Genomic DNA, 26,914 nt, shown 5'->3' on the forward strand with positions numbered 1-26,914 from the left:
GCGCTGCCTGCTGGGGGCTGTAGTCTCGTTGCGGCAGCGGGAGCTCCCGGCATACCGTGCGCGGGCGCTGCCCGTGGGCCGGCGGGGCCCGGGCATGGAGGCGGCGGGCGCAGGTCGGCGGGGCCGGGCAGGGCTGGCAGGGCCCTGCCAGGGGCTGCGGGTGCCACGGGGCTGGGCGGGCTGAGAGGAGGGATTCTGTGGGGCGAGTAGTGAGGGGCGCGGTGGGGGATGCTGCGGGTGCTGCGGGGCAGGAGGTGCTTGTGCGGTCCTGGGGGGCAGTGGGGAGCTGTTGCCCCGGGGTGCGGTTGGGATGGGATGCAGTGGGGGGGATGCTGCGGGCCCGGAGGTGCTGCGGCGCGAGGGGTCCCGGGTGATGCGGCGGGGCTGAGGGATGCCTGCTGTCGACGTAGGCAGCCTTGGAGAACGGGGCGGAGTGCCTCGGTGCTGCGGGGCTGGGACTGCCGGACCGGGGGGAGCCACCGGAGGGTGCCACAGAGCTGTGTCTGTGCACCTGGACCCGCAGGAGCCAGCGCCCCGTCTGCGCTTGGGGTGGGGCCCAAGCCACACTTCCCCACCCCTGGGCTGTGATGTTGCCAGTGGTCTTGGCTGTGCTGGTGGTGGCTGTCCCATCCCCATGGGCTCGGTGCCCCGCTGGGATGCGCGGAAGGCCATGGGCAGGGCGAGGGCTGGATCCCAGTGCCTGACTGGGCAAGGGAAGGTGCGTAATGGCTCTGCTGGAGCCTCCTCTCTGTGGCTGTGCTGTCTGCAGGCAGGTGTCTGGGGACAGAGTTGGGTCCTGCCCTGGGGCAGAATGGCCGCCTCACCTATAGCCCCACTCCCTGCTCCCGGCTGTTTTAGGTGAGGAAGCCTCTCCGGGGGGTAGGGATGTGCTGTGTTTTTGGAGGGGAGAGCTGACTTTATTGCTTGCTGTTGGCTACAGCATTTTGTCTCTTACCACACTGACTACACGGAGACATGTGCCACCCAAAGGCTACAGGGCAAGAAGTTGTTGCTCCACTTTGTGCGTGATGAGTTTTGGGAAAAAGTTCTTGGCAGACTCAAAGGGAAACATGGAGAAGTGTATGACACTGGGATTTGTATGTATCCCACCTTTCCCTTACCAGGAAACAGAAAGTATGAGCAGGAGCCATGCTTAGACCTGGGGTGGGCTGCTGGGTCTGGGGTCCTCATGTTCAGCAGCTCCCAACCTTGGGGTCAGCCCCACACTCCTCGGGAAGGGCAGAGGAGATCTCTGGATCCTTTGAGCAGCCCATCTGGATGCTGCAGCTCCTGCCCTTACCCTCCCTGCTGCTCACCAAGGGCTGTACTGCACAGCAGTGCAGAGAGCTGATCCCTGCTAGAGGGACTGAGCTCTGGCACCACTTCCTGGCACTGCTCCAAAGTGAGCGCTTGGCCCAGGCTCAGAACGTGCCCTGGCAGGACCCTGGGGCAGCCTCACTGCTTAATATTGATGGTACTGCCCGTACAGAGGCCTGGGGGCCCCAGCCCTGCAGATCATTTTCCCAGATCGGGTTCCTCATCGCTCCCAGCAGAGCTCTTAGTCAGGACAGGGGCTCAGCAGCCATGGGAGCCCCAGGCCACTCCTTCACTGGTGCATGGCATTGTCCAAGGATGCAGGCAAGGAGAAGGAGGAAATGCGGGGACTCTCAGAATGGGGCTGTGAGGTTGAGAAGGACACAGAGTGGTCTCTGTAGCTTGGTCCAGAGGCTGAGGTGAAGGGAAGTAGCATCCTACTTTTTGGGGTTAAGGAGGGACTAGGGGAGGAGGGGTAATCCTGTACTGGCTCTTCCATGTATACCTTGTAGGGGTTTCCCTGTTCCTGAACCTATTGGGAAGTGCTGGATTCATCCCTGGAGCAGGCCCAGTATCCTGGATGCTCATGCCTTCTCTGGTTTCCTCTGAGTCAGACTCTGTGTCACTGCCCCGGCCCCCTCCCCGCTGGGAAAGACGAGATGGGACCAGAGAGCACCTGAGCCCAGATGCTGCTGGGCCTGTGCCCCCCACTTCGCACAGAGAGACATCCTGGTGACAGCAGCCTCACAGCCTCCAGGAGCCTGAGCTCAGCACCCTTGCCAGTTCAGGGACCTGCACAACTGGCATCAGCACATCTGGGAGGGGAGACCCTTTCCAAGGGACAGCCAGGCAGCAGGGTGGCCCACACCGAGCTCCTGTCCCCCTAGGCGTGGTGTGGCAGGGATGAGGAGCCGGCAGCGGATGTTTGCTGCGGTGATGCGCCTGCTGCTCAAGTGCCTGCGGCTGGGCCGGCGGCGGCGGTTCAAGCTGGTGCGGCAGGCGGAGCAGCTGTGGCACTATGGGCACCTCTGCCTTCGCTCCCTGCTCTACAACTCCTTCACCAATGGCGATGTGGTGCTTGACTCCCTCTTCGAGCCCGTCTACTGGCTGGTGGACCACGTCACTCGATGGTTTGGCGTGGTGAGTCCCCGTGGTGTGGTGACCACCCCTCAATGGGCAAGGCACACCCATTGCTGGGGCTAGTGTGCTGCTGGGGCAACTGAGTCTCAGGGCTGCCTGTGCTCCAGACAGGAAGGGAGCTGGGACCTCTGTGAGTGGTTCATAATGGTTTCCTGTGGCTGTGTCTTGTCCATACCTCTCCTGAGGCAGTGAGGGGCAGGCACTGCCCACTCTAGTGACCCAGGCTCCTTTCCCTTAGGTGTTTGTAGCACTGGTGATCGGGCTGACAAGCTCTATTGTGGCCATTGTGTACATCTGCCTGCTGCCCCTCATCCTGCAGACCTACACACCTGCCTGGATCTGCTGGCACCTCGCCTATGGACACTGGAACCTCATCATGATTGTCTTCCACTACTACATGGCCATCACCACCTCACCTGGGCACCCACCACAGGTGAGGCACCAAGCAGCAGTGTAGCTTTTCCCAGCTGGACACTGGGGACTAGCTACAGATGATCACTGGGAACAGCCTGGTGGTGATGTTGCAGGAGGCCTCCTTTGGGTTGGGAAATCTAGGCTGGGCACTGCAGAGTGGGGAGGCAGGGCGGTCATAGGGGAGGTAAGAAGCATGAGGTGCAGGGTTTAGGTGCACATATCTTTTCTGACCTGTGCACAGGCCAAGAATGACCTTACTGGCGTCTCCATCTGCAGGAAATGCATTGCCCCCAAGCCAGCTCGCACCCACCACTGCAGCATCTGCAACAGGTAGGGCACCCTCCCTCTGCCTGAGGCAGCCTCTGGGATCCCTCTCCTTCCCTCTGCCCCACAACAAGATAGGGGTCTTTCCCCTTTGCATGCTGGCTCACTGCCCTGTCTCTTGCAGCCGAGAGCTGGGGGGGTGCCTGTGCCCTCCCAAACACAGCGCTTGCACTGGTTCTGACACTGGTGCTGCTCTCCTCCCTCCCAGGTGTGTTCTGAAGATGGACCACCACTGCCGTATCCTTCTGCAGTACTGACAGTGGCACTCTCCTGGGGGCAGCTGGCCCTGCTCCCCCCTTCTCTTGTCCTACTCCTCTCACAGGGAGTCAGCTAGCGCAGGGACAGGTGGTCCCTGGGGTGGGTTTGGACCATCATGTCATGGTTATGTACCTTTAACCCCAGAGGCAGCCTGGCTAAACAACTGTGTGGGACACTACAACCACCGCTACTTCTTCTCCTTCTGCCTGTTCATGACCATGGGCTGCATCTACTGCAGCATCAGCGGCTGGGAGATGTTCCGGGATGCCTACGCAGCCATTGAGGTGAGCAGACAGGCTCTGGCCTTCACCTGCTATGCACTGAGGCCGCCTGGACTCCCCAGGCTGAGCTTGCAGAGCAAGGCTGGGCCAGGCCCAACCACGTAGTGATTTTGCTTCTTCTCTCCCTCCTCCTCCTCCTGTGAGGCCCCCCAGCTGCTCTGGTCCTGTGGGGATGTGAGGGCAAGGGTCCCTGCCCTCTCCTCCAATACACATAACTGGTGCCATTTTCCATTCCCCCAGAGAATGAAACTGCTTGAGAAGGAGAGACTGCAGGTGGCTGCCAACCAGGTGGGACATCCCTGCCCTGCAGCTGCACCACGCTGTGTGGAGCAGAGTTGCCCTGCAGGCTGGATCCTGCTTGGGGCTCTGCTCTCAAGGAGCACCTCACATCAGAACCAGCCCCCCATGCTCATCTCACATGTCAGAGCTGAGGCTGGCCTGATAGCTCTGTTACAGACACTGCCTCCAGCAGCTTTGGGTCTGCTTCTCTGTGTACGCAGCTTCCCCGGGCTTGGGCTGGTGACAGCTGCTTGGCATGTGCTGCTCAGGCCATGGTCTCCTGGGGAAACTGTGGCACTGGGTACACATCTCACCCCAACCATCAGCTGCAGTGTCCAGATCAGTCCCATGGCTGCTCCCTGCCCCCTTAACTCTACCCCACTGCTCCTCACACCTGTGCCACCTCTGGCTGTCTGCCTGTCTTGTGGCTGTGTCAGGCTGCCTCTCCCTCACCCTGGCTGTTCTGTAAGTTCAGCTGCAGTCCCTTCTTGCTGTCGAAGCTCTGCAGCAGTGAGGGGTGCAGCAGTCCCTGTCTGGCTTCAAGCTTTAAAGCAGTTTGGGTAATTCACCCTTCTCTGGTCCTTTTCCAGACATACTACCAGACCCCACCACCCACCTTCTCCTTCCGCCAGCGAGCTTTCCACAAGAGCGTGGTCTACCTCTGGGTCCTGTGCAGGTGAGGGGGCTCAGGGGCTGGGAGTTACAGCATGAAGCCTGTGACACTGCTTGCCCTCTACCTGCCTGTGGCTGGGCTTGCTTACTCTAGCACAGACATCCCTGCCCTGCCAGCCTTCAGGCCACAGAGGAGGAAAGACAGTGTTGCTCTGTCACAGGGGATTAGACAAGCTGACCCACTTACTCAGCTCTGGGTGTGGGGAAGCAGCCTGAGCCCTGCCAGCTGCAGCACCAGAGAGGGAAGGCCTGTGCCCAACCTGCTGTCCCTTGTCATACCCAGCTCAGTTGCATTGGCCCTGGGTGCCCTCACCCTGTGGCACGCTGCCCTCATCACCCGTGGGGAAACCAGCATCGAGCGGCACATCAACAGGAAGGAGCGCCAGAGACTGCAGAAGAAAGGCAAGGTGAGCACAGCCCATGGCTTGGGAGTCTGGCCAGGGCAGAGCCAGACATGATGCAGCTCTCCCCCTTCTACAGGTCTTTAGGAACCCCTATAGTTACGGCAGCTGGGATAACTGGAAGGTGTTCCTGGGTGTGGACATGCCAAGGTAGAGTCTTGGGAAGCCCCTGTCTGGGAAGGTGGTGACTCAACAACTTAGAGGGGTGTGGGGACAATGGGGGCTCTCCTTGGGCAGCTGGGAGAGAGCAGGACAGTGACCATCCCACACTGTGTTGCTCTGGGCTCTGTAAGCTCAGGACATGGCTTGGCTCCTCAGAGCTGAGAAGCACCAAGATTCCACCTTTTGTGGCCTCACTCTTCTCCCCACAGGCACTGGCTCACCCGTGTTCTGCTGCCCTCTCCTCACCTGCCCCATGGGACAGGCCTGAGCTGGGACCTGCCTCCTTGCATGACAGAGCAGCACACACCACTCCTGGCCATCTGAGACCCGGTGCTCCAGACATCCCTCCCCGCAGGCAGGGGAGCACATGGGGGACCCCCCTCCACCCCTTTGGCCCACGTGCCTGGCAGAAGTCTGGTGCTGGCACACATCGCTGACTGGAGCCAGAGCCACGTGAAAGTCCATGGACAGTGTCGGTGCCTGGTTGCCTGCTCTCTTGGCTCTTGGTGGCTGCAGGCAGCCCCGGTGAAAGGCGGCAGAGCAGCTGCTCCCTTCTCCAGCTGAGGGTGCTGCCCTCAGGAGCACAGGTACAGGCCAGCGCAGGCCCAGCTCAGCTTTCCAGAGGGCTGGGCCCAGAGGATGGCACCCCCATGCCTCAAGTACTTCCCAGGGAGCCTTTTTAAGACCATCCACTAAATACCGTTTGGTTTTTTTAAGAGTCTGCCTTTTTTCCCTTTGTGCAGGGCACAGACTTCTGGGAATGGGAGGAGAGGGATCCCCATGATTCCTCCATGTGAAAAGAGGAGAAAGGGTCTATAACCAGCAGCATCTTAAGCTGCTCAACATACAGAAAGGGCACTGAGTCCCAGCCTGAGCTTCATGGACACCCTAGAAACATTACCAAAACAGATCTATTTATTCCTCTGGCACATGGGTTATCACACACCACACATGTGCACAGACCTGTCCTTTCCACTCACACATGGTGGGTTTGTCCATCACTGTCCCCAGCTGCAGCAGAAGGTGGGCAAGCGATGAGCAGCACAGCTCCTTCCCTGCTGAGGGTGCCAGGAAGGTGCTGCAGCGAGGGATGCTTTCTGCTGGCCTCTGTGCTCCAGCCCTAGCCCTCAGGGCAGCACGGGCTCCAAGGGTCCATGACATCAGTCAGATGGCTTGGCAGGTTAGCAGGGCACCAGTCAGATTGTCGGTCAACACTGGGAGGGCATGCAGGGCACTCACCTGCCTAGGCTCCCCAGCAGGAACCTGCAGGGACAGAGATGGTGCCATCAGCTGTGTCCCATACATGCTGGCAAGCCCCCAGCAGCTCCTGCCACATACACTCACCATTCTCCCCGTGCTGCCACTGCCTCCTTCCGCACCAGCCTCTTTTTGTCATCCAAAGGCTTAGCCAGTGCCCGGATAACTCGGGCCTTGTATGGCAGCAGCTATAGGACAGAAGGGGCTCTTAGAGAACTGGGTGCTGGCTGCCCCCCAGGAGGTTTGGAACCCCCTTGCCCCTCTACATGCAGGAGCATGTACTCAGGAGCAGGCAGTAGGGTGCTGCAGGAGCACTTACCACTGGTGTGGGCAGGCAGGTGAGCGCATGGGCACAGCGCAGGGCAGCGATGCGGACAGCCTGGAACACACAGGGGTGAGGCCAGCATCAGGGGGGCAGAGAGGGGCATGGCAAGGAGGAATGAGGGGGTGCACGCACCATGGTGGGGCTGGAGGTGAGATTGAGGAACTTGGTGACCAGTGTGTCGACATGCAGGCTCATGATCTGGGGAGCTTCAAGCAGCAGTGGCTGGAGGCAGCTCAGTGTGGAGAGCTGTACCACATGGTCTGAGCAGGACAAGGCCTCAAGCAGGAGGGAAAGCAGCTGCAGAGGGGAATACACAGGAGTCATGAATAACCCCAAACCATGCACTCTGCATTGTCACAGCTTCCCCTGCCTGCTATCAAGGCTGGGTCTTACCGTGGGCAACTCTGTCACCAGCACAGGTTTGGGGAGATGGTTTAGCACATGGGACAGGCCCTTCAGATAATTAGCCTTCACATCTGTGGAAAGCAGAGATGGTCACAAGCAGCCAGGGGATTAAGAGGATGCTATCTCAGGTCCCCTGGGTAAGGGGTTAGGGGTAGTAAGGCCAGGCTGGGGGTGGCTGCTCACCGGGACCAGCCCCATGGAAGCCCTGCACCAGCTTGGGGACATTGTCAGTGAAGAAGCGCTGGCGGAACATGATGCGCACGTCGGCATGGCAGCCCTTGTGCAGCACGTCCGGGGACTCGACCATGAGCAGGGAGAAGCCATCAGCCACCGCAGGGCCCAGCTCAGTGTTACCCAGCAGGCCCAGCAGCTGTGAGGGAGAGAGCCCTGAGAAAGAGTGCCCTGCTGCTGGGGGTCCCCGGCCAGCCCTGGGGGAGCAAGGCAGGTTTCTCAGACACCACCCAGCCACACCACCTCCTACCTTGTCTGTCAGGCAGGAGCTCAGGGGGTGGTAGCGCAGCACCAGGGCTTTAGTTACCTGTGGAGGCAGAACAGTCAATCCCAAGCTGGCCCCCCGGCCCCTCTGGCCCACATATCCAGGGCAGGCCTTACCCAGAGCAGCAAGGTGAGTGCCTGCATTCGGCACGGCCCTTCCACAAGGCTGGGCTCCATCTTGTTCACTGCAAGCTGCAGGATCTCATCCAGCTGCTGCCCTGGGGACACAGAAGGGACAGATTGAGTCATTCCTCCTACCAGCAGGGGGCAGGAACCCATGCCATCTACCCCAGCCCCCTTACCTGCTGGATGCTTGTTCACCAGCCCCGCAAAGCACTTGGCAGCTGTGGTGGTCGTGAAAGTGCAGTTGCAGGAGCAGCTCAGTGCCAGCAGCTCCCGGAGCAACCATTCCTGCTGAGGAATTGCTACCTGGAAGAGACATGAATCATGTTAATGGCCCAGGGCTGCAACTGCTCCCTCCTTCTGCCCGTGGAGTTTGGGGTGTACACAGGCTGGAGAGTGCTTGGGCAGGGCTTCTCCTCACATTGCTCCCCACTAAAACATACATTGCGGGGCAAGGAGCAGACGAAGGCCATGAGGAGGGCGACCAGGCGTCTCTGTGCCTCCAAGCACTCCCCATCCTGCAAGGGAAGAACAGCATCCATGTCATCATGGTCCTTGCTGCCAGCCTGTGCCAACACCCTCATTCCCTGCCAGTTCTGGTGCCCCAGCCCCAGTCCCCAAACACACCCCAAAAGGCTGGAAGGAGCAAGGAAAACTGTTCTGGGGCAAGAAGGAGACCTCTCCATCCAGAAAGAGGGGAACCACATGAGACACGCTTTGGGCAGCCAGCCTAGGAGAAAAGAGACATCGCAACGTGCTGCTCTGTGAGGGTCACCAGAGAGCTCCTGAGTACCTTTCAGGAGGCACAGGGTCTCCTTGTACAGATGGCACCAGGAGACACACAGCCTGTCCCCTTCCCCATGATGGAGCATCTGGCTTCCTGCCCAAGCATCACTCACTCAGGGCTCAGGTGAGTGGTGGCAGCACTGATGACTGGGACCATGGCTGTCAGCACCTCTTCTTCCAGCAGTGCCTTTCCCAGCGCCAGCTGGGTGCTCTCTGCAGGTAGTGGAAGGAAAGGAACTTGCTGACTACTGTTCAGAGGGAGGAGGCAGGCACAGCTCCCTGAACCCACAATGGACTGGGGTAGGGCTCTGGGGCAGTGTCAGTGAGCAGCAGGGCCCACAGCTGCCCGTGGCTGCTAGAGGGAGTCAGCAGCACTGCTGACTGCAGGGTCAGGGACCCCAGAGAGCCTGGGAGCTGCCTGCTCTCCCCTCTCCCACTCCAGCCCTGTACTTACCTTGCATAGCTGCCTGCACAGCCATGGCCAGGAGGCATGGCACCACCATCTGATGGAAGTACCAGCAGCCCTCTGCATCCTGCTGGCACTGCAGGGCCACACGGTGCAGGTTCTGGCATACAGAGACCATGTCCTGGATGTTCCCGGCCTCACTTCCTGCAGAGCACAGTCACCATCAGATCAAACAGCCTCAGCACCCAGCCCCCTGTTCTGCACCAGGATTCTGGGACAATGCAGCCCTTCTAACTTCCATCCCACTGGTGAGATTCACATCCCAGCCCTGGGCTCCTCACACCAGTTCCATTCCAACTCTCTCCCAGCCATCACCAGTAGTGGAGGTGGCTCCTGCCCAGATGCACTCCATGGAGCTATCTGCTGTGGCTTCATTACCTTTCTGCACCTTCTGGAAATGCTGTAGGAGGACAGGGACAGTCTCCCTCACGATGCTGGTGTGGGTGGACACAGCTGCCAGGGCCTGCAGGCAGCGCTGCTGCAGGGAGTTCCAGCTGTGGGAACTCTCCTCCTGCTCTGAAGAGGAAACACACCTCAGAGGAGAACTGGGGTGACCCCAGGCCACCTCACCCAAGGGCAGTCAGGGTGGATGGGATGAAGCAGCATGGCAGACCCAGCCTGTGCCAGGCCCAAGGCACTCTGCCTGCTCTGCAGTTGGGCATTTCCTCCCCATGAGGATCCTGGCCACATGGGCTGGCTGCCAGACAGCCACTCCCTTCCCTGTGCCAACACACAGTGCCTGCATTGGGAATGCCTTAAAGACAGCCACCAACTTAGTCCGTGTGGCACAGCCCCACTGCCTGGCAGGAACCCCATGGAGATGGGACAGGCTTCACTCCAAAACCAGACATCACTGCCTTCTCAGCCCTACCTGACTGCAGCTCCTCTGCAAGCCTGGGTACCATGCGTCCAGAGAAAACCTTTGGGTAGATGGGAGCCAAGGACCCTGCTGCCACCATCGCTGCTTCACTGCCAGGGTGGGAATAGAGTGGGAAAGATGACACGAGGATTGCAAACTTGGGGCTGCTTGTACAACAGCTGCATAGACCCGGCCAGAAGGCTCCTCCAGAAACTCATTTCTCAGCAATTTGTCCTTTTCCCCCTTCTGGCAGGCAGAGCAGAGCCCTATGATTTGACAGGCCCAGACATTCTAATTTCCAGCCCATGAACCACTTGGTTTATCTCACATGATCTTTTAGTTCAGAGAGTTCCTGTGCCTTCCCCAGACTACAGCCTCTCTTTGCAGCAAAGCCAGGGTCTGTCAGAGTGTAGGTGACTGCAGTGGTGCCAGCCCTTCCCTCACCTGCTCTGGGAATCCTCCTCATGCAGAGCGAGATGGATGAGGTGATCTACAACCAGTTCCAGGTCAGAGGAAGACAGGAAGCCTGGAATAAGAGCCAGAGAGCAATCCTGCCCTCAGCCAAATGCAAAGATGCTAGTGTTCTGGCCAGCATCCTTCCCCCTCATCCAAGCTAGCAGCAACACAGCAGCCTACCAATGCCAGAGATACAAGGTACCCAGCCAAAACAGGTAAGAGAGAGATCAAGTGTCCATGGAGCTCATGCCTTAGGTAGAAAATGCTGCCACTACTCCTGTGCACCAGGCATGGACATCCCAGTAGCCACCATGTCTCCCAACACAGAGTGACACGTCCCACTGTCTCCCCAAAGGAAACAAGGTACCAACCTTGCAGGGAGCCCAGGACAGTCAATGCCTTGATCCCAACCAGCTGCAGCTGCACACTGGCATCCATCAGCGCTGAGAACACCACAGAACAAACCGGGGCTTGGCGTGAGAGCAGAGTGCCCTCATCTGGAGAGAGTGGCATGGTGTCACTGCCTGCACCTGGCTGTCACTACAAAGCCACCATCATGACACCTAACAGACCCTTTCTGGGGCCCTGCAGTTGACACCCAACAGTGCAGGGACCCTGGGACACGGCAGGGGGTTGCACATGCAGCCACCCTGGTCAATGAACTTTCTTTGTCTGTCAGCATATGAGAAAGTGAGGTCAGAGCCACCAGTCCCTGGGACACCAGTGCCTTCAGAGGAACCAGCCACCCTCACCTTCTTCCACATGTCCCCACTTCTGCTGCAACTCAAGGAAGCCCAGCAGCATTTCCAGGATTGTCCTTCTCTGGCTGCTCTACAGGGACACAAACACGTAGCCCAGATCACCGTCACTGCTGGGACACAGCTGCACCTCGGCCTAGCACTGTGAGGCCACAAGGTGCCCAGGGGGTCCCTACCCACAGCCAGGGAAGGGCATCCACTTAGACACACTGCTCCCACCAAGCCCTGCAGAGTCAGTGGGTACACTCAGCCCCTCTGCCTCTGCTGGCAGAGCCAGGGTGCCCCTCACCTGTGGGTGCCTGGTGTACTGCTCCAGCAGCAGGGGCAGGACACTGCGGGTGATGCGGTGGTAGGTGCGGAGGGAGGCACCCGCTGCTGCCTGCAAGAGTTTGGCACTGGGCCACACCAGCTTCATGTCGGGCTCGCACAGATGGTGCCTGCAATCTGAGATAGGCTGGGTGTCAGCAGCACCGGCACAGAGCTCCTCTGCTTTGTGTGTGGGGATGCAGCTGATAGCTGGGCTGGGATGTGCTGCTGGGGCACAGCTCTGAGCTGCAGTACAGCCTTCCTATCTGAGCAGCTTCCCACAGTTCCAAGCACACAGCACAGCTCTGGACACCCCAATCCCAGCAGAGAGGGAAACAGTTCAATCCCCTTCTCCTTTCTTCCTGCAGCAGATTACCTTGGAGAAGCCAAAACTGGCTGTGAGAGCTAGAAAGCTGCTTGGAAGAGGGAGCCAGATACCTAACCAGGAGGATGCCTTCAGGCCTGGCTGCTCAAGGCAGGGTAGGTCTTTCTGCTAGGTACCTTGCAGGATGCTGTTGAGGAAGGAATCCAGCAGATCCTCGGCATCAGAGCTGAGTACAGAGCGGGAGAGGCAGGCAGAGAGGGCATGCAGTGCAGCCAGGCATTCTGTCTCTATCTTCTCGCTCGCTGTCTGGAACACCTGCAGGAGAGGCCATGGGATGAGCTTTCTGTGCTGATCCCAACAGCAGGCTCCAGGCTCTGAACACAGGCTGAAGGATTCAGGCTCCCGCCTCACTTCCCATATGATTTGAACATGCAGCGTGGCACATCCAAGCCCCAGGGACATGGTTTGTCCCCTCCACTTTTCAGCTGGGGCTGTTCAAGGTCACAGGTGCAGGCTGCTGGGAGATAGGGGGCCCACCTGGTCTGGCCATGAACTCCTGCTCAGCAGAAGCACAGCTGTGGTGGAGCCCTGCAGTACTCACCTCTCTGCGCAGGGATGACCAGAGGCTGGGGAGGAATTCCTGCAGCTCCTTCTGCCCATAGATGGCACAGCAGGCAGTCTGCAGGAAGGAGCCAGGAGAAAGCATCACAGAGAAGCCAGTAACAGGAGAACACAATGCAGGGACATTGCCCATTCTGGCAGGCTCATGCTGAGCTGCACGAATCAATCCAGAGAGAGAAAAACAGGAAAGAGTGATGCAGCCAAACCAGAACTGTAGAAATTGTGGTTCTGCAAGGGAGTCTCTGGCAGGCAGGGAGAAAGGTTCAGAGGTGGCTTGCAGCTGCTGCTGCCACTGGTCAGCTATGGGTTGAAGGGAGTAGGGAGCCCTCCTTACCAGAGTCTGCAGGGAGTCAAGCTTGGCACTTTGCAGTTCTGAGTCCAACTTCTCAATAAGCAAAGGGAGAAGAAACTGCAGAGAGAAGTACTTTCACTCAGCCCCCACCCCTTGGACCACCTCACCCATGGTCCTGCAGGGCTGGAAGCTCAGCCTGTGCCAGGAAAGCAGAGGTGGAGGGGTAGCTGCAACAGGCAGCCCCTTCCCAAGAGCACCCTCTCCATACCCAGTCCCAGCAGGAGACATACTGCCTTAGTGCAAGCTCCTGGTCCCAGCTGCCCCTATCCCACTGAGCCACAGCAGGAGCCGCAGTACTACTAAAGGCAGCCTATGCTCAGGGAACAAGGGTGCTCAAGAACCCCTTAGGAGCTTCCTACCTCAGCAAATTGGGGTGTGGAGGCCAGTACAGCCCGGAGACTCAGGATCAGGTCTTCTCTCTGGATACCATGAGGATCATTGGGGGGCTGGAAAGAAAGCAGAGAGCAGGTCACCCACCAGTCAGGAAACATCCGAATCCAGCCATCAGTTGAGGATGCATTGTCTCATCTCCAGCAAAGCAGCAGCAGACCCAGTCACTGCAGCCAGCTTGTCACCAGCCTGTCAGCCTGGGTACCACAGCTCGCATCTCAACACTGCCCAGCCAAGACTCTTGCCCACCCTCTCCTCCCATTCCCAGGAAGGGACACAACCCCTTGAGAAAACACCAGAAGGAATAGGCTGTGGCACAGGGCAGATTCACTCACTGGAGTAAAATCAACAGGGAAATAGCAGGATGTAACTTCAAACAGCTCCTCCACAAAAGGACCTGCAGAGAGGAGAAAGAGAGTGAGCAGAGATACTGGGCAAAAAACACCCAGCAGCAATGTCTAGCACCCATGACAGGCCAGCTCTGCAGCTCTTAAGGCATGTCAGGGACCACCTTAGTCTTGACCAGACCAAGAGCCATCCCTCTAACAGCTCAAACAAAAGGAACATGTCTCCCAGTCAGCTCTGCATGGTAGACTCAGGCTCACCCAGGGCATAGTTCTTGGCAATGAGATCACGCACGATTTGGAAGGCCACCAGCAGATTGCGGGGATCCTTCTCCCCATCCATGACCTGGATGAAGCCAAAGGTGAAATCGGCACCCAGGCCCTTCAGCTCTGCAGAAAGAAGGAGCATGAGCAGGTGCAGCACACCATACCATACCAACATGGCATTAAATCAGCCCAGTTACCCCAGCCTCACAGTCCTTTTCCAGCTCTCTCTGGCAGAGCCACGGAGCCCTCAGAGAAGGCAAAAGCAAGCCATTTTCCCAGTTTTAACAACCACAGAGTGTTTCTGGCATATGCCCCCTCACCTTCCTCCCTGGTGCTCATGAAGTTGGTGATGATGCTGTAGACTGTGTGTCGGTCCAGCTGCAGCAAGGACTGGAGGGAGGAGCAGAGCAATCAAAACCACACTCAACATATGGCAGCACCATTACCCACTACCCATGGGCAGCACGTACCCTTGAGAAGAAGACAGGACCCCTAGAAGCTCAGCTGCTGCTTGCTGGCATGCAAGTCCCATTTACCACATGCAAAGCATGCACATACCTATGCAATGGCACTTGAACATGACTGTATCCATCACTGCATGAACACACCAACAGTCACACCAGGCCACGCATGCTGCCCAAGGCACTGACAGCATAAACAATCTTAAACTGGGGAGAATTGGGCTGGGGGCACTTAAACATAGCCTGAAGAATGGATCAAAAGCAAGTAATTCTCCCAGGGCTGAGAGAAGACAAGGGCCAGCCAGGGGATCCTCAGCTGCTGTCTCCCTCCCACTCTACAGTGAGCCATGCTGTCTCTAAGCTCTGCAGAAGCACTGCACTGCACTGAATGTGGCCAGTGCTCAGGGCAGGCAGGCCATCCCCAGACACTTGGGGAGCAGGGGTCAAGGACAGGAGGATGGGAAATTACATGGCTCACCTGCACATGTACCTCCTGGAAGATTGCTTTGAGCACAGACACTGCTAGCCCTGGGGACAGCACCACACACATGCTCTGCAAACAGGAAAAGAAAAGCAAGAACAGAAACCCATTACGGCAGCCACATAACAGAGCTCCTGCTTCCATACAGCAGCTGTCTGCAGGATCCTCTCTCACAACAGGGAGAGCTCAGTATCCCCTTCCCAGACAGGACAGGACAAAATGTCCATCACCTCTGCTGCTCCCCAGGGTGGCCAGGGAATCCTTGTCCCAATACCAGCATGGGCCAGGAAATCAAGGCAGTCTCCTCTCCCTGGCTCCTCTGCAAGGGGCACAGCAGGAACACAGAAGAGACAGGCCAATGCTGTCAGATGGGTTGAAAGGCAGGTGAGACCTGCTTGACATGCTGCTCCAACCTGTACCCAGCTGTTGCACCTCCCTGACACCAATCTGGACCACCTCCTAGCACTGCATGTCTGGGGAACGCGAGCTCACCAGCGCTCGGAGTCCCTGGAGCACAGATGGGATCACCAGGTGATGGTCCTGCAGCCGGCTCTCATAGAACAGGACCAAATGCAGCACTGTCAGAAACAGATATCAATGTATGTTAGCCACAGGAAATGCAGGTGCTGGGTGCTGGCCCCAGCTCAACTACCAGCTGACAGATTAAGAGTGAGCTCATCTTACACTGCTGAATGATAAGAACTGCCACTGTTGGGTGCACCCATCTGGCTCCAACACCCTCGCCCTTCCCTCACTAGCAGCCCACGCATGACCGCAGCGGGGCAGCACCAACCTCCCACCACTGCAGAGGTGCTGGAGATGCCTGAGAGGCATTTGCCCTGGCCTGTCCAGACATGTAGGAGCAGACACCAGCAACAGAGTGGCAGACACCTGCTCAGCAGAGGCTGGAAGATGTGAGGTGGGGCTCAGGGCTGGGGCAGGAGCTCTGGCTTCCCAGCTTCCTCGAACTTGGCTCCACAGCGCATTCCCGGCCCCTGAGTCACCACCATGGGCACCTTCACACCCCAGCCCTGGGGAGTGGTAGCAGGAAGCAGACTGGAAGAGCCGGCTACCAGCATCCTTTGCCGATAGCTGCTGCAGAAACTCACCCCTCCAGGAGGCGGCCTGACACTGCGCTTGAGAAATGAACTGCATGAGGAGGGACACGAGGCTCTAACCCAGCTCACTTCCCTTGCTCAGCTACTCTGACTCTGCCAGGTGTCCCCACTGAACCTTCCCACTTCTGGCTGCCCCTCCAGAACACCCTAGTTCCCATCACAGTCATCACACCTGACTCCAGCTACTCCAGTAGATAAGTCTCTATGCACAGCTGCTCTCCACCCTACCTGGCTCCAGTCTGAGCCTTACAGAGAGCCAAACGCAAAGCACTAAGCACCTTTGACCTCCACCCTTCCCTTCCTTCACCTTACTTACTAGCTGGGCCCCACTGTCTTGCCAGCCTGCTGGCCTAGGTTCAGCTTCCCACCTGAAAGGCTCTCAGGTCCAAACTAAAATTTGTCAGCATTTACTGGCTTCCCCTGCTGTCAGCCAGTTGTTATGGGGCATTTAACAGAGCCAGACCTTCTCTGTGCCTCCACGAACACGGCATCTTCCTCTCCCCACTCCAGTCCCCCACTTTGCTCTCATCCTTACACTGATCTTCCCTTACACCAGACCCCAGAGTTAACTGAGGTTCCCCCTGAGTTAACCTGGCCAGACTGCAGGGCTGCAGTGTGACCTGCTATGTGAAGGACCGTTTTTCTGCACTGAATCATCACCGAATTTTGATACACACATGTGTCCCCACGATGTCCCACGTGGCGCAGACCACACCTGGGTATGCAACACCCACACACTGTTAGGGGCACCACCTGCAGTCCAGGGCTTTGGCATATTTAGAGAGTGACGTGAATTGCATGGTGAGATTGGCAAAAAGGCTGCAGCATAAAGCCTCGTGCCTTCCTTGGACTTTGATTCTTGAGAGACGTGTACAAAGTTGTCATAGTGCTAAATCAATCACTTTGCCAACTGCAGGACAGACACTTGAGTGGCACAGGCTTTGCCCTCAACCAGCCACTCAAGAGCCCAGAGGAACCCTTACCTTCCTTCTCCTGGAGGAGGGAGTAACACTGGAGCAGGACTTGTGACAACAGCTGGATGCCTCGCCCTCGTGTCCGAGGATCTGTGTTCTCCAGGCAAAACCTAGACCAAGCGGGGAGAAAGCCCAAGAGACCTGTTGTGAGCAGGAACACTCAAGCAGGAAGCACATCCTGATCAGACACACTACAACAACAAAGAGGTGTTGCTCTCTGTGCAGGGTGGCCAAATCCTGCCTGACTTGCTAGCCAGGTGGGACCATACTCCTCTGCCCCTGACAGTGCTGCATGCATGCACCCAGCCCCAGAGCCATGCAGAAAGAAATCTAAGTCCTCAAGTAGGACCAAAGAAATTGCCCTTGCACGATGCTACCAAGATCGCAAGGGTCAAAAAAGGGTAAAACCTCTTACAGTGAGATAAACGCAGCCCCCAGCTTGGAAGAAACGAGCCCAGGCTACCACAGTTTGGAGACAGAAGCAAAAGCTGAGTGCCAGACAAGTCACAACATAGTGCTGTGCAGCTGTGTGCTCAGACAGCTCCTGTGGGGGACAGCCCCAACTCAGAAGCACCCTGCGGTTCACTGCCTGCCACACCACCTCCCTTTGGTCCTGGGAGAGCATCAAGAACTGCTCCAGCCTTGCTCTTTCCCAAACAGCTCCCATGTCTAGGGAAGGTAAAGCACTGCTCAGGCCCTCTGCTGTGAGCAGACAACATCCTGCGTGCTATGCTGTGCCTACCAGTGCTAAAGCTCATCCTGGACTAGCACACTTTTCCTTTTAACTGTGCCTCTTTGTGGGAATGTCCCCTGCAAGGCCCTTACCCAATGTATAACATGCATAAGGCTTTTCTTACCCCAGGGCTTCCACGAGCTGCAACACTGTCCACTTTCCATCTTTCACCCCTGGAGAAAGGAGGTAAAGAGAGTGAACCAAACAGACTCCCAGACTGTCAGGCAGCCCTGGTGCTGGAAAGCATGGTAGGAAAGGCTGTTCAGTGCTGGGTCCTCACTAAGCACTGAAGGAGCCAGTTGGTGAAGCTCCCTCCAGCCCTGCCTGCAAACACATGTGAGACCGAGAGCTGCTTTTCCTGGATGAGAGCTGACAGCAGACAGCCAGGGGAGAACTTGCCTGCACTTTACCTCTGCCTTCACCCCGCAGCCTGCCTGTATTCATCACCAATGAGTGGCTCCCGAGAGAAGCCTCACTGTGCTCCACTTTGCTGAGACACTAAAAACCACTTCTCTGATGTGAGCAAGCTGGGAGATGGTAGGGGGCTCCCCAGGTGCTCCCTGAGGGAGAACTGGCCGAACAAACAGCGCAGACAATAGTGATCCCCCAGCTTCCCATCTTGGCTCTGTTACCTCCACACTGTGCTGAGCAAGACCTGCACAAACTTCCTCCAAGATGGAGATCAGGGAGAAAGGGAGCTTTGTGGTCAGAAGAAGAGAATGTGCTGGGACTCCTGGAATCCATTTCCAGCTCTGACTCAGACACCTCACCAGGTTGCCTCATTCACCTCCTGCCTCCATATTCTTGCAGCTCAACTGGGGGAAGAGTCACTCCTCAGGAGGCTTTGGTAAGGAGCTGCTGCATCCTACAAGAGCCTTGGCAGAAGAGCAGTTTGTTCATTCCCACCATTAACGTGGTACCTTCCCAGAAGGAAAGCTCTGTGTGTGCCCTCTGGTCAGACATGGGGTGGGAGACAAGGGACTGCCTTACCTTCAGATCCCTAACCTGCAGCTGTGAGGTGCCAAGAGACATTGCTGGAAAAGAAGCAGCACCTCTCACTCTCTACCTGGATAAAACAGCATTCTGCCTAACACCAAAAATACCAACCACCTTTCAGTCACCAGTCTTTGCCCAGGAGCCCTTCTGGACACTCCAGAGGGCCCTGGTCATCTCTCAGCCCTGCTGAACCTACTTGACTGACAGGGCATTCACTCTCTCAGAAGCCCAAAAGTTTCATTCTGGGCTTTCCCAGGCCTTGTCCCAGCTAGTGTCACTCACACTGTTGCAAGCATTTACTGCTTCTTCCTAAGCAGTTAATTCCAGTATTAAGTCACACTGCTCATCAGAGAGCTGTCTCTGGGAATGGGATGACTGTTTTCTGACAGCAGGCAGCCCCAGCTCCACAGACAGAGCTTCCAATCCTGTTTGGCACAGCAGGGAGAGGGAGCCTGGACTGAGGGACAGAAGAGATAAAGGGAACTGTGCAGAAGAAGAGCCCAGCAGGTCTCAGAGCTGACAGGCCCAGACTGAACACAGGGTGCCTTGACTGACAGCCACAAGGTGCTGGCAGAATTTCTTACAGAATAACAACAGTGAAACAGCAAATGAATGCTGTGCACCATTCAAAGCAGAGTGGGCTGCCAGGAAAGCCTGGATAGCCCCTTCACACTCAGCATCCCAACACTCCCACTCTGCAAGCTCATGAAGAGTCCCTGTATCTCTACACCACCGTGCAGACAAAAGCTGTGTCTGCAGCCAAGTGCTCTGCCTCTCTGTGTCTGCAGAGACCAAAAGCAGCTTTCACACACAGCTGCTGGTTCTCCACACAACAGGAAAGAGCTGCAGTGTGATGATCAAACCACAGCCGGGTACTGATGCTCCCTGTGGTCAGTAGCAGTGAGGTCAGCAGGCCTTTTGCTCAGGTGAGAAAGGGAGCTGACTCTGTTGTCAGGGACCCAAGTGTGATCAGCTTTGCCTCACGTGAAGCAGCCACCGAGACTTGGCACAACCTGTGCAGGCCGTGGTGTGAGAATAAGCACAGCTAACTGGACCTGCCTCATCAGCATGGCAGGCACAGTGGCGAGCCCCCAAAACTGCTGTCTCGACATCTGGCAGCAGCATGTATGTCCTCAAGGACATGTCCATATGCACCCTGAATCCCAGTTCTCCCTTTACCAGGAGGTGCTGTCTTCCTGTTCTGGGATTCCTACAGTGCCAGAGGCAAAACAGAAGCAAGCCAATTGCCCTGTGCTGGATTGCGACTCTGAACCACCCTGTTCCCATTCCTGACAGGTCTGTCCCTCCTTTCACAGTGTCCTCCTAGGTATTTATCACTTTTGCAGGCCTTCTGTTCTCATCTTCTCTACACCCTCAAAACATGAGCACAGCATTCACAGGGAATGAGTGATGGGATTCCATAACAGCAGTATCCTTCTCTCCCCATCTTTTAATAAAGATGAATTCAGTCTGCTCCTGCCACCCACCAACCTGTGCAGCCCAAGCTGCCTGTAACAGCACCAAGGCCTTTCTGCCACTTGCCAAGTTATGCTCCTTTTAGTCCTCAGCAGCACACAGGGAAAGCGTAATGTGTTTTTTCCAATAACTGCACAATGGCCATGAGGTTAGGAAATAACTCCCCTTTTGCTCAAGGATATGTGACACAATTTAATCCTTTCTGGTGTGTGGTTCTGTATGAGGTCAGAGGGACATAAGGACACCTTCCAGCCTCCTGTTTGTCAAGGTGGGGTTTGCCACAAGTGTCACAAGCTGAGCAGAGCTGAGAGGGTGGGGTGGGCAATTCCCTTTGTATGTCTTCCAAGAGACAAAGCTTTCTTCGTGCATTTCTGTAGCAAGACCATTGATGGCAACAGCAGTTTTACCCATCCCAAATATGCCAGAGACTTCGTGCAACTCTTCTGCAACATTTAAATATCACATAGTTCATAGGGAGTGAATTCCTCCAAATTTCTTTGGCATTTTCTTCACTCTGTATCACCTTCCTGTTATGCCAGCTCATCTCATCACCAAGATACCACAGATCAATTTACAATCCATGCTCCTTAAGGAAGGTCTGTAAGCTACTCCTCTGTGTAATGTAACCTACATAGTCCTCTGCTCTCTCAGTTCCTTCCTTAAACGTGCAGAAGCCACTGCCTAGAAACACAAACAGGCTGCCCTATCCTTAGAAAACCACATTCCTGAAGCTACAACTTCCCTGATTTAACAAAGTCACCAAATTGCTGCTCCAAGAAGAAAGACAAATCATCCAAGGAAACCAAATGCCTCAAGCCCTGCTAAGAAAGGAGGAGAAACCGCAGTGAGGGCAGACAGAGCCTGGGCCCCAGAAGCAGGGGCCAGTGCGTCAGTCACCTGCCACAGCACCTCAGCAAGGCCAGGAGCTCCCTTCCCACTGGCGTACTCTCTGCCATCCATCTCGCTGCTGTCCCATTCCTGCCCATATCTCACTCTCAACGCCCAGCTCCCAGCGGCACACACAATCCACTCCCTTGTGCCCTGCCCCGCACGGCAGCCCCACGCCCCGGCCGCACAACCCACAGCCACGCTCTGACCCGCTCCTCCACACCCTACCCTGCCCTGCCCTGCCCTGCCCTGCCCTGCAGCCCCACGCTCCCCCTCAAAGCCCTCCCCACACGACCCGCCCGGCCGCACCCACGTCTGCCGCAGGCCCAGCCCGGCCCCGCCGCTGCGCCCAAGCCCAGCCCCTCCCCGTGGCCGCACCCGCCTGGTACCTGCCGCCACCTCCGCGGCGCGGCCATCCTGCTGCCCGGCCACGAAGTCCCGGACGGAGGCACCGAGCTGCTCCACCCCAGCCTCGGCCGCCGCCATGACACCCGCGCGCGGAGCCGCGGCCCGGTGTGCGCCCCCCGCCGCCGCCGCGCGCATGCGTGGGGGGCGGGGCCGGCGGTCACGTGGAGGCGGGGGCGGGGCGGGCGCAGCGCGGGGCCGGCGCGGTCCCGGTGCCGAGCGCGGCCGCTCGGCCCCGCCATGGGCGGCTGCGTGGGGCGGCAGCGCCGGGAGCGGCCCGCCGGCGGCGGCAACACCCGCAAGCGAGCAGGTGAGCGGGGGCCGTCCCGCCCGAGCACCGCCGCGATCGCGGGCACCGAGCCCGGGGGGGTCCCATGTGCCTCTGGGGGTGGTGGGCGCGGACGGAGCGTGGGCACCGGAGGGGCGCAGACCGTCACGGGAAAGCTTCCCCCGCGCCAGACTCCGGGAGCCGCTCTGTACCCTCGGGGGAGCCCGGACAGCGCGGGTCGCGGTGCGGGGCCCCGGGAGCGGGCAGTCACCGTGGCTCCTGTCCCGAAGGCTTTGCGGGGCCAGGGCTGGGTTGCGCGGCGCGTCCAGCCCAGCCCGGCCAGTTCCCGGCTTCTCTCGGGGAGGTGTGTTCGGGGGGCTGCGGGCTGGCGGCTGCCCCCGGGTTGGGCTCGGCGGTGTCCCCCGGCACGGCGCGTCCTCCCCGCCCACGGGCGGTGCTGCCCCTGCGCTGTCCGACGGTCGCGACCCCGGCACGGCTGCCCCGGGGCTTCGGGAGCGGGCACGGAGCGGCTGCGCCGGTCCGGAGAGCAGAGACGATACGGGGGGACTGGTGCAGCCCCGGGGCCCGCCGGAGTTACCGGCACCCGAATACCAGGGTGCCATGCGGAGCTTCCCCGCGGTGCCGCCGCGAGGATGGGCACGGCTGACTTTCGGTGGAGGGGCCGTGGGTCGGCGGGATGAATCACGCCTTCCCCTCGCCGCCTCCCCAGCCGGTGCCGTCGCAGCCGGTAATTACCGTGTTTATGGCAGAGCGATGGTGGGAGGCGGGAGAGGAGAGGCAGGAAGCGTGAGCCGGGGACGGGGTGCCCCGGCCCTCGCCCGCAGCTGGGATGCGGGAGGGAAGGGCGTTTTCCCGTAGGACAGTGCCCGCTGCTCCGGCAGCACGTGCCGTGGGTGCCGGGCCCGGCTGTGCCCCTGCCCGTGGGCAGCCGCTCCCACTGCACGGGGTACCAGCTGTGCTAGCCTTCCCCGGGCATGCACAGCTGGTATGGGTTGGACCCCCGTGACGCTGCAGCCCACCTGCCCACCCCAACATGCACCTCAGGGGTGCAGGTGCCCTCTTGTGGGTGTCAGTGAGGCCTGGGACCCCGGACCAACTGTTCCCTCAGTTCGAGAGGATGTGGGGCCATTGCCTCATATGGCTGCTGTGACAGAGTCTGGGATCAGATGTGAACATCTGGATCTGTGTGCTCACCTCCTGTGCCAGGCTTCAGGGCCTGTGTCTCCATCCCCTCTTCTTGCCCCCCTGTCATGTTCTTCTGGGATGGATCGCAGTCCTCTCCTGGTACCCCTGGCAGCTGCTGCTGCTTTTTTGCAGTGTGTTCCTTCCTGGGAGAGCAGGGCTGTCCATGGTGCCCAGGCTGGTTCCTGTCCTTGCTTGCATGGTGCCACCAGCCCATTCCAGCTGCTCAGCACATGATGGAGAATGAAGCAAGGCTACAGCTGCCCTCACCTGCAGTACCAGGACACTGCCCTGGGCCAGCAGGTCCTAGTATATGAGGATCTGCCATCACTGGGAAGGGGACCTCTACCTGCACACCTCTGCTGCCACAGGGGCCCTGCTAAGCAGCAAACCTGCCTGGCTGGCTCCTGCTCTTGCAGCAGGCGACAGCATTGTCCCTGAGGTGGCCAGCTCACTACAGCAGGAGCAGGGGATGCTGGTGGAATGCAGCATCACAACCCTGCCTGACCCATGAAGGGACCAGCCAGCAGTGCTGGAAGTAGTGTTGTGTGCCATCTAGCTGGCATCTTCTTCAGGGCCTCCAGAACCTGTCAGATGGGGCTGCCTGGGGCTCTTGCTGGACCGGGAGCAAGCCCCAGGGCAGGGGAGCCTCTGGAGCACAGCCTCCTGCCTGGGGGTCTGTGCACCAGGGCACCATGAGGGGCCAAGCTGCAGGCAGGGTGCTGCAGCCTCAGGGCAGGAGGCAGGCAGACTGCCAGCCAGATCCTGTTGGCTCGAAGTCCGGGCACAGCGAGCGGACAGACCTGTCTGGTGGTGCTGCTGCAGAGAGTTGCACAAGGGGCCAGGAATAGAGCAGCAGGAGGTGATTAGAAGGTGTGGGGCCCGGCTGGGTGGCAGCAATAAATAGACGAGGCTTAAGCCCCTGCCTACCTGGGCAAGGCTGCTGGGCATGCCTGTCCACATGAGGCAGCCACAGCCTTGTCCCTGCTCCCTGCCATGGATCAGCCTCACAGCTCCAATAGTGCTACCTCCCCTGGGCCAGCCTCTTTTCTCTGCTGTGAGCAGAGCTGGGGAAATGGCACTGGCTGAGAATCCTGGCTGTGAAGACATGTGCCCCAGTCCAGTGGCCACAGCAGTGTGGGGACATGATCCTGGACATGTCCTTCATGCTGGTTGTGGCCACTTCTCCACTGCCCTCTTGGGGCAGGTGCTGCCTCTGACCTTGCTCTGTCCTGTGGTGCTGCAAATCCCTTTGGCCCAGCACTGGGACTGCTGAATCGGCAGCACTGGCTGCTGCCAGCTGCCCTTGCTCTGGGGATGCGGGCAGCATACTGTCTGCCAGGGATGCTCAGTGCCCAGCCCTGGAGTAGCTGAGCTCCTGTGCCCTGTGGGGACCTCTGGATTGAATGTCACATGGTGTGTCTAGCTCTGGGCTGAGTGCTCGCTGGGAAGCACTGGAGATGCTATGCTGCTCCAGTGGTCTTGGGTGGGGTGGGATAGGACTGGTACACAAAAAAAGGTCAGGTGGTGCCTTGTGTCACCACACACTTGCCTGGGAACAGCTGCCTGGGGACATGGCTCAGCCTACAGCTGGCAGTGGTGGCTGTCGCCGTGGCTGGGCTGTGTGGCACCTTGCCTGGAAGGTCACTGTGTGGGTACAGGCATCCTTTCTGCCTGCCTGGAGTCTCACTTTCCTTGTGTCCTGTCCCCGCAGTAGGGGTGCTGTCTGGCCCCAGGGAGAGGGGTGGCAGGAAGAAGCTGTTGTCACTCCTTGTCCCCAGCTCAGCTGGGAGTGACAACAGCTCCTTCCTGCACTATGCATCCGGCCCAGCCGTGGGGCTGATGGGACAGGGTTGTTCCCAGAGGACTGCAGCCTGGGGCAGGGAGGGCACAGTGGTGTTGGACTGTCATGGGGGTGGCCCAGATCCCTGGGCAGTGATGGGTGCTGGGGGTCTCTGGGAACATGGCTGGGGGCTGTTTTGTGGAGAGTCAGGTCAGTTCAGCCTATTGCTTAGGACAGCTGTGGGCTGGCAGCCCCCCACCACAGCAATGCCCTCTGCCCATCTGATGCCCTGGACACTGTGTGCCTGCTGTCTTGCCTGTCATTCTGGGTGGGTAGAGGGGATGGTGAAGTCCTGACCCCCCTCTGCTGCAGCTCAGCCTCCATAATCCCCTTCTCATTCTGACTGACCGGCTTATTTCCTGGCTAATTCCCCAAGCTATAAATACTGCTCTGCCTCAAAAGGCCCTGAGGCCCCATGGCCATCCCATGAGGCAGCAACTGGTCCCCCTAACAAGGGGGCAAGAGCCCTTGTCCTTTCTGAGGGCACTTGCCAGAGTGCCATTTGCAAGAGCAACTGCCATAGGGCCAATGAGATCATGAGCAGGACTAGCTTTAGCCCAGTTCCCCATGTCCTTCGCTGGGCAGGGTGATCCCTTGGACACTTGCTGGGGTGAGAGTGGTCCCCGGGAATCTGTCGGTATTGGGAAGTGGAGGGCCCTAGGAGAACTCCTGTCCCTTGGCTGAGTATCGTCTCCTCCCCAGGACGCAATGAGCCCTTGAAGAAGGAGTGTCCTAAGTGGAAGAGTGACTACCCCATGACAGACGGTCAACTGCGCAGCAAGCGGGACGAGTTTTGGGATACGGCACCTGCCTTTGAGGGCCGCAAGGAGATCTGGGATGCCCTGAAGGCAGCTGCCTATGCTGTAGAAGCCAATGACCACAGCTTGGCCCAGGCCATCCTCGATGGAGCCAGCATTACCCTGCCCCATGGTGAGGAGGTGTGGGTGGGGTGAGTGTGAGTGGCCCATATCCAGGCACATGGGGGTCCCAGGTTGAAGTGGAGTAGGACCCCAACTGCCATCCACACATCTCAGCCCAGCCAAGGCGGGCAAGACAGGCTCTGCCACACTGTCTGGGGTGGCTCTGCCTCTATTTGGGTGGCCCATGGGGATGCCCTCCCTCAGCATCTCATCCTGCTGTCCCCAGGGTCCCTGACGGAGTGCTACGATGAGCTGGGCAACCGGTACCAGCTGCCCGTCTACTGCCTGGCACCTCCTGTCAACCTGATCCTGGAGCGGAGTGAGGAGGAGGCAGTGGAGCCAGCTGAGCCCCTGCCCAGTGGCCGGCGGGAGTTCGCCCTCAAGGTGCGCCTCTCCACTGGCAAGGACCTGCGGCTCAGTGCCAGCATGGGCGACACCATTGGGCAGCTGAAGAAGCAGCTGCAGGCGCAGGAGGGCATTGACCTGGCCTGGCAGCGCTGGTTTTTCTCAGGCAAGCTGCTCACTGACCGCACAAGACTGCAGGAGACCAAGATCCAGAAGGATTTTGTTGTGCAAGTGATCGTCAACCAGCCTCTGGCACCCAGGAACTGAGCCATCCCCCACTGGTTGAGGGGAGAGAGCAGGGGGCTGGGGGACAGTGGTGCCTCTGGGAATGCCCTGTGCCATGTTCCAGCCCTGCTGGAGCCAGAGCAGCCCCTGCTGCCTTCTGAGGCTGGCCCCCACCAGGGTGACCCCACAGGAAGGTTTGCATGGGGCTCTGCAAGCATAGTGGCCCCACTTGGCTGGGGACACAGGCAGGCGCCGTGTTTGCTGCAGGAGGTTTCAGACCAAATGTCTCTGGGGCTGGGGCTCCTCTGCCGGGCTGTGCCGGCTGGGAGAGGCAGTGACCTGCTGGGCTCTGGCTCCCCCTGGCCAGGAGACCCATGGGGTGCTGGGCTGGGTGGAGATGTCTCCCCTCTGTACATAGTCTGTATTTATCAATAAAGCCTTTTCTTCCTTCCTCTTGCCTCTGGGATAGGCTGAAGGGGGCTGTCACCCACAGCCCCAGGAAGTTCCCCTCCTGTCATATATCTGCTTCCATGTCAGGATAAGCACAGAGTGGCCTGGACACCCCAGCTCTACTCCCTAGTGCCACCCTGATCCTGTCTTGCCAACTCTGCCTCTTTGCCTGCGTGGACCTTTCCCAGCACTGCCAGTATTGTCCCACTATCATCCTTGCTGCTTCTCAGTGTGGGATCACCATCTCCCTCTTCTGGTGCTTCTCTTCTGGAGGTTTAAGACTGCATCTGCCCTGGGGCAGGGGGGACAGTGTGGAGGAGGAAAGTTCCAGGACCACCTTCATAGGCA

General features: G+C 58.6%; 3 protein-coding genes across 12 annotated transcripts; 2 read left to right on the forward strand and 1 right to left on the reverse strand.

The window, feature by feature from the left end:
* The first annotated feature begins 34 nt into the window (after positions 1-34).
* On the forward strand, positions 35-5,963 carry ZDHHC16 (zinc finger DHHC-type palmitoyltransferase 16). Of its 6 annotated transcripts, none has more exons than XM_071564329.1 (10): positions 35-113; positions 1,827-2,454; positions 2,693-2,887; positions 3,110-3,198; positions 3,317-3,429; positions 3,601-3,734; positions 3,972-4,019; positions 4,601-4,686; positions 4,966-5,089; positions 5,455-5,963. In XM_071564329.1, exons 2-10 carry the CDS (start codon positions 2,218-2,220, stop codon positions 5,680-5,682), a joined length of 1,254 nt encoding a protein of 417 aa, XP_071420430.1. In that variant the 5' UTR covers positions 35-113; positions 1,827-2,217; the 3' UTR covers positions 5,683-5,963. The 6 variants fall into 6 exon arrangements, with proteins under 6 accessions (XP_071420430.1, XP_071420431.1, XP_071420434.1 ...); XM_071564330.1 differs by lacking the exon at positions 35-113 and adding an exon at positions 5,163-5,233 and having other exon boundaries at positions 865-2,454; positions 5,455-5,661; XM_071564333.1 differs by lacking the exon at positions 35-113 and adding an exon at positions 5,163-5,233 and having other exon boundaries at positions 865-2,454; positions 3,401-3,429; positions 5,455-5,661.
* Positions 5,964-6,138: 175 nt separating this feature from the next.
* On the reverse strand, positions 6,139-21,447 carry MMS19 (MMS19 homolog, cytosolic iron-sulfur assembly component). 5 transcript variants are annotated; one of them, XM_071564324.1, is made up of 31 exons: positions 21,297-21,447; positions 17,672-17,720; positions 16,824-16,924; positions 15,215-15,300; positions 14,720-14,794; positions 14,101-14,170; positions 13,775-13,903; positions 13,505-13,566; positions 13,139-13,225; positions 12,762-12,836; positions 12,408-12,485; positions 11,983-12,121; positions 11,465-11,619; positions 11,170-11,248; positions 10,789-10,914; positions 10,406-10,487; positions 9,974-10,071; positions 9,481-9,618; positions 9,091-9,246; positions 8,750-8,849; positions 8,478-8,580; positions 8,294-8,368; positions 8,030-8,156; positions 7,845-7,945; positions 7,714-7,770; positions 7,416-7,602; positions 7,221-7,303; positions 6,960-7,124; positions 6,822-6,881; positions 6,590-6,690; positions 6,139-6,508 (listed from the first exon to the last, which is right to left on the reverse strand). In XM_071564324.1, the coding sequence occupies exons 1-31, from the start codon at positions 21,391-21,393 to the stop codon at positions 6,481-6,483; spliced, it is 3,069 nt and encodes a 1,022-aa protein (XP_071420425.1). In that variant the 5' UTR covers positions 21,394-21,447; the 3' UTR covers positions 6,139-6,480. The 5 variants fall into 5 exon arrangements, with proteins under 5 accessions (XP_071420425.1, XP_071420428.1, XP_071420429.1 ...); XM_071564327.1 differs by having other exon boundaries at positions 21,286-21,447; XM_071564328.1 differs by lacking the exon at positions 17,672-17,720.
* A 42-nt stretch (positions 21,448-21,489) lies between these two features.
* Positions 21,490-26,567, forward strand: UBTD1 (ubiquitin domain containing 1). The gene is made up of 3 exons (XM_071564335.1): positions 21,490-21,622; positions 25,329-25,556; positions 25,773-26,567. Exons 1-3 carry the CDS (start codon positions 21,553-21,555, stop codon positions 26,156-26,158), a joined length of 684 nt encoding a protein of 227 aa, XP_071420436.1. The 5' UTR covers positions 21,490-21,552; the 3' UTR covers positions 26,159-26,567.
* Positions 26,568-26,914: the final 347 nt, after the last annotated feature.

This window comes from Pithys albifrons, chromosome 9 (genome assembly GCF_047495875.1).
Source record: "Pithys albifrons albifrons isolate INPA30051 chromosome 9, PitAlb_v1, whole genome shotgun sequence".
NCBI classification, from domain to species: Eukaryota; Metazoa; Chordata; class Aves; order Passeriformes; family Thamnophilidae; genus Pithys; species Pithys albifrons.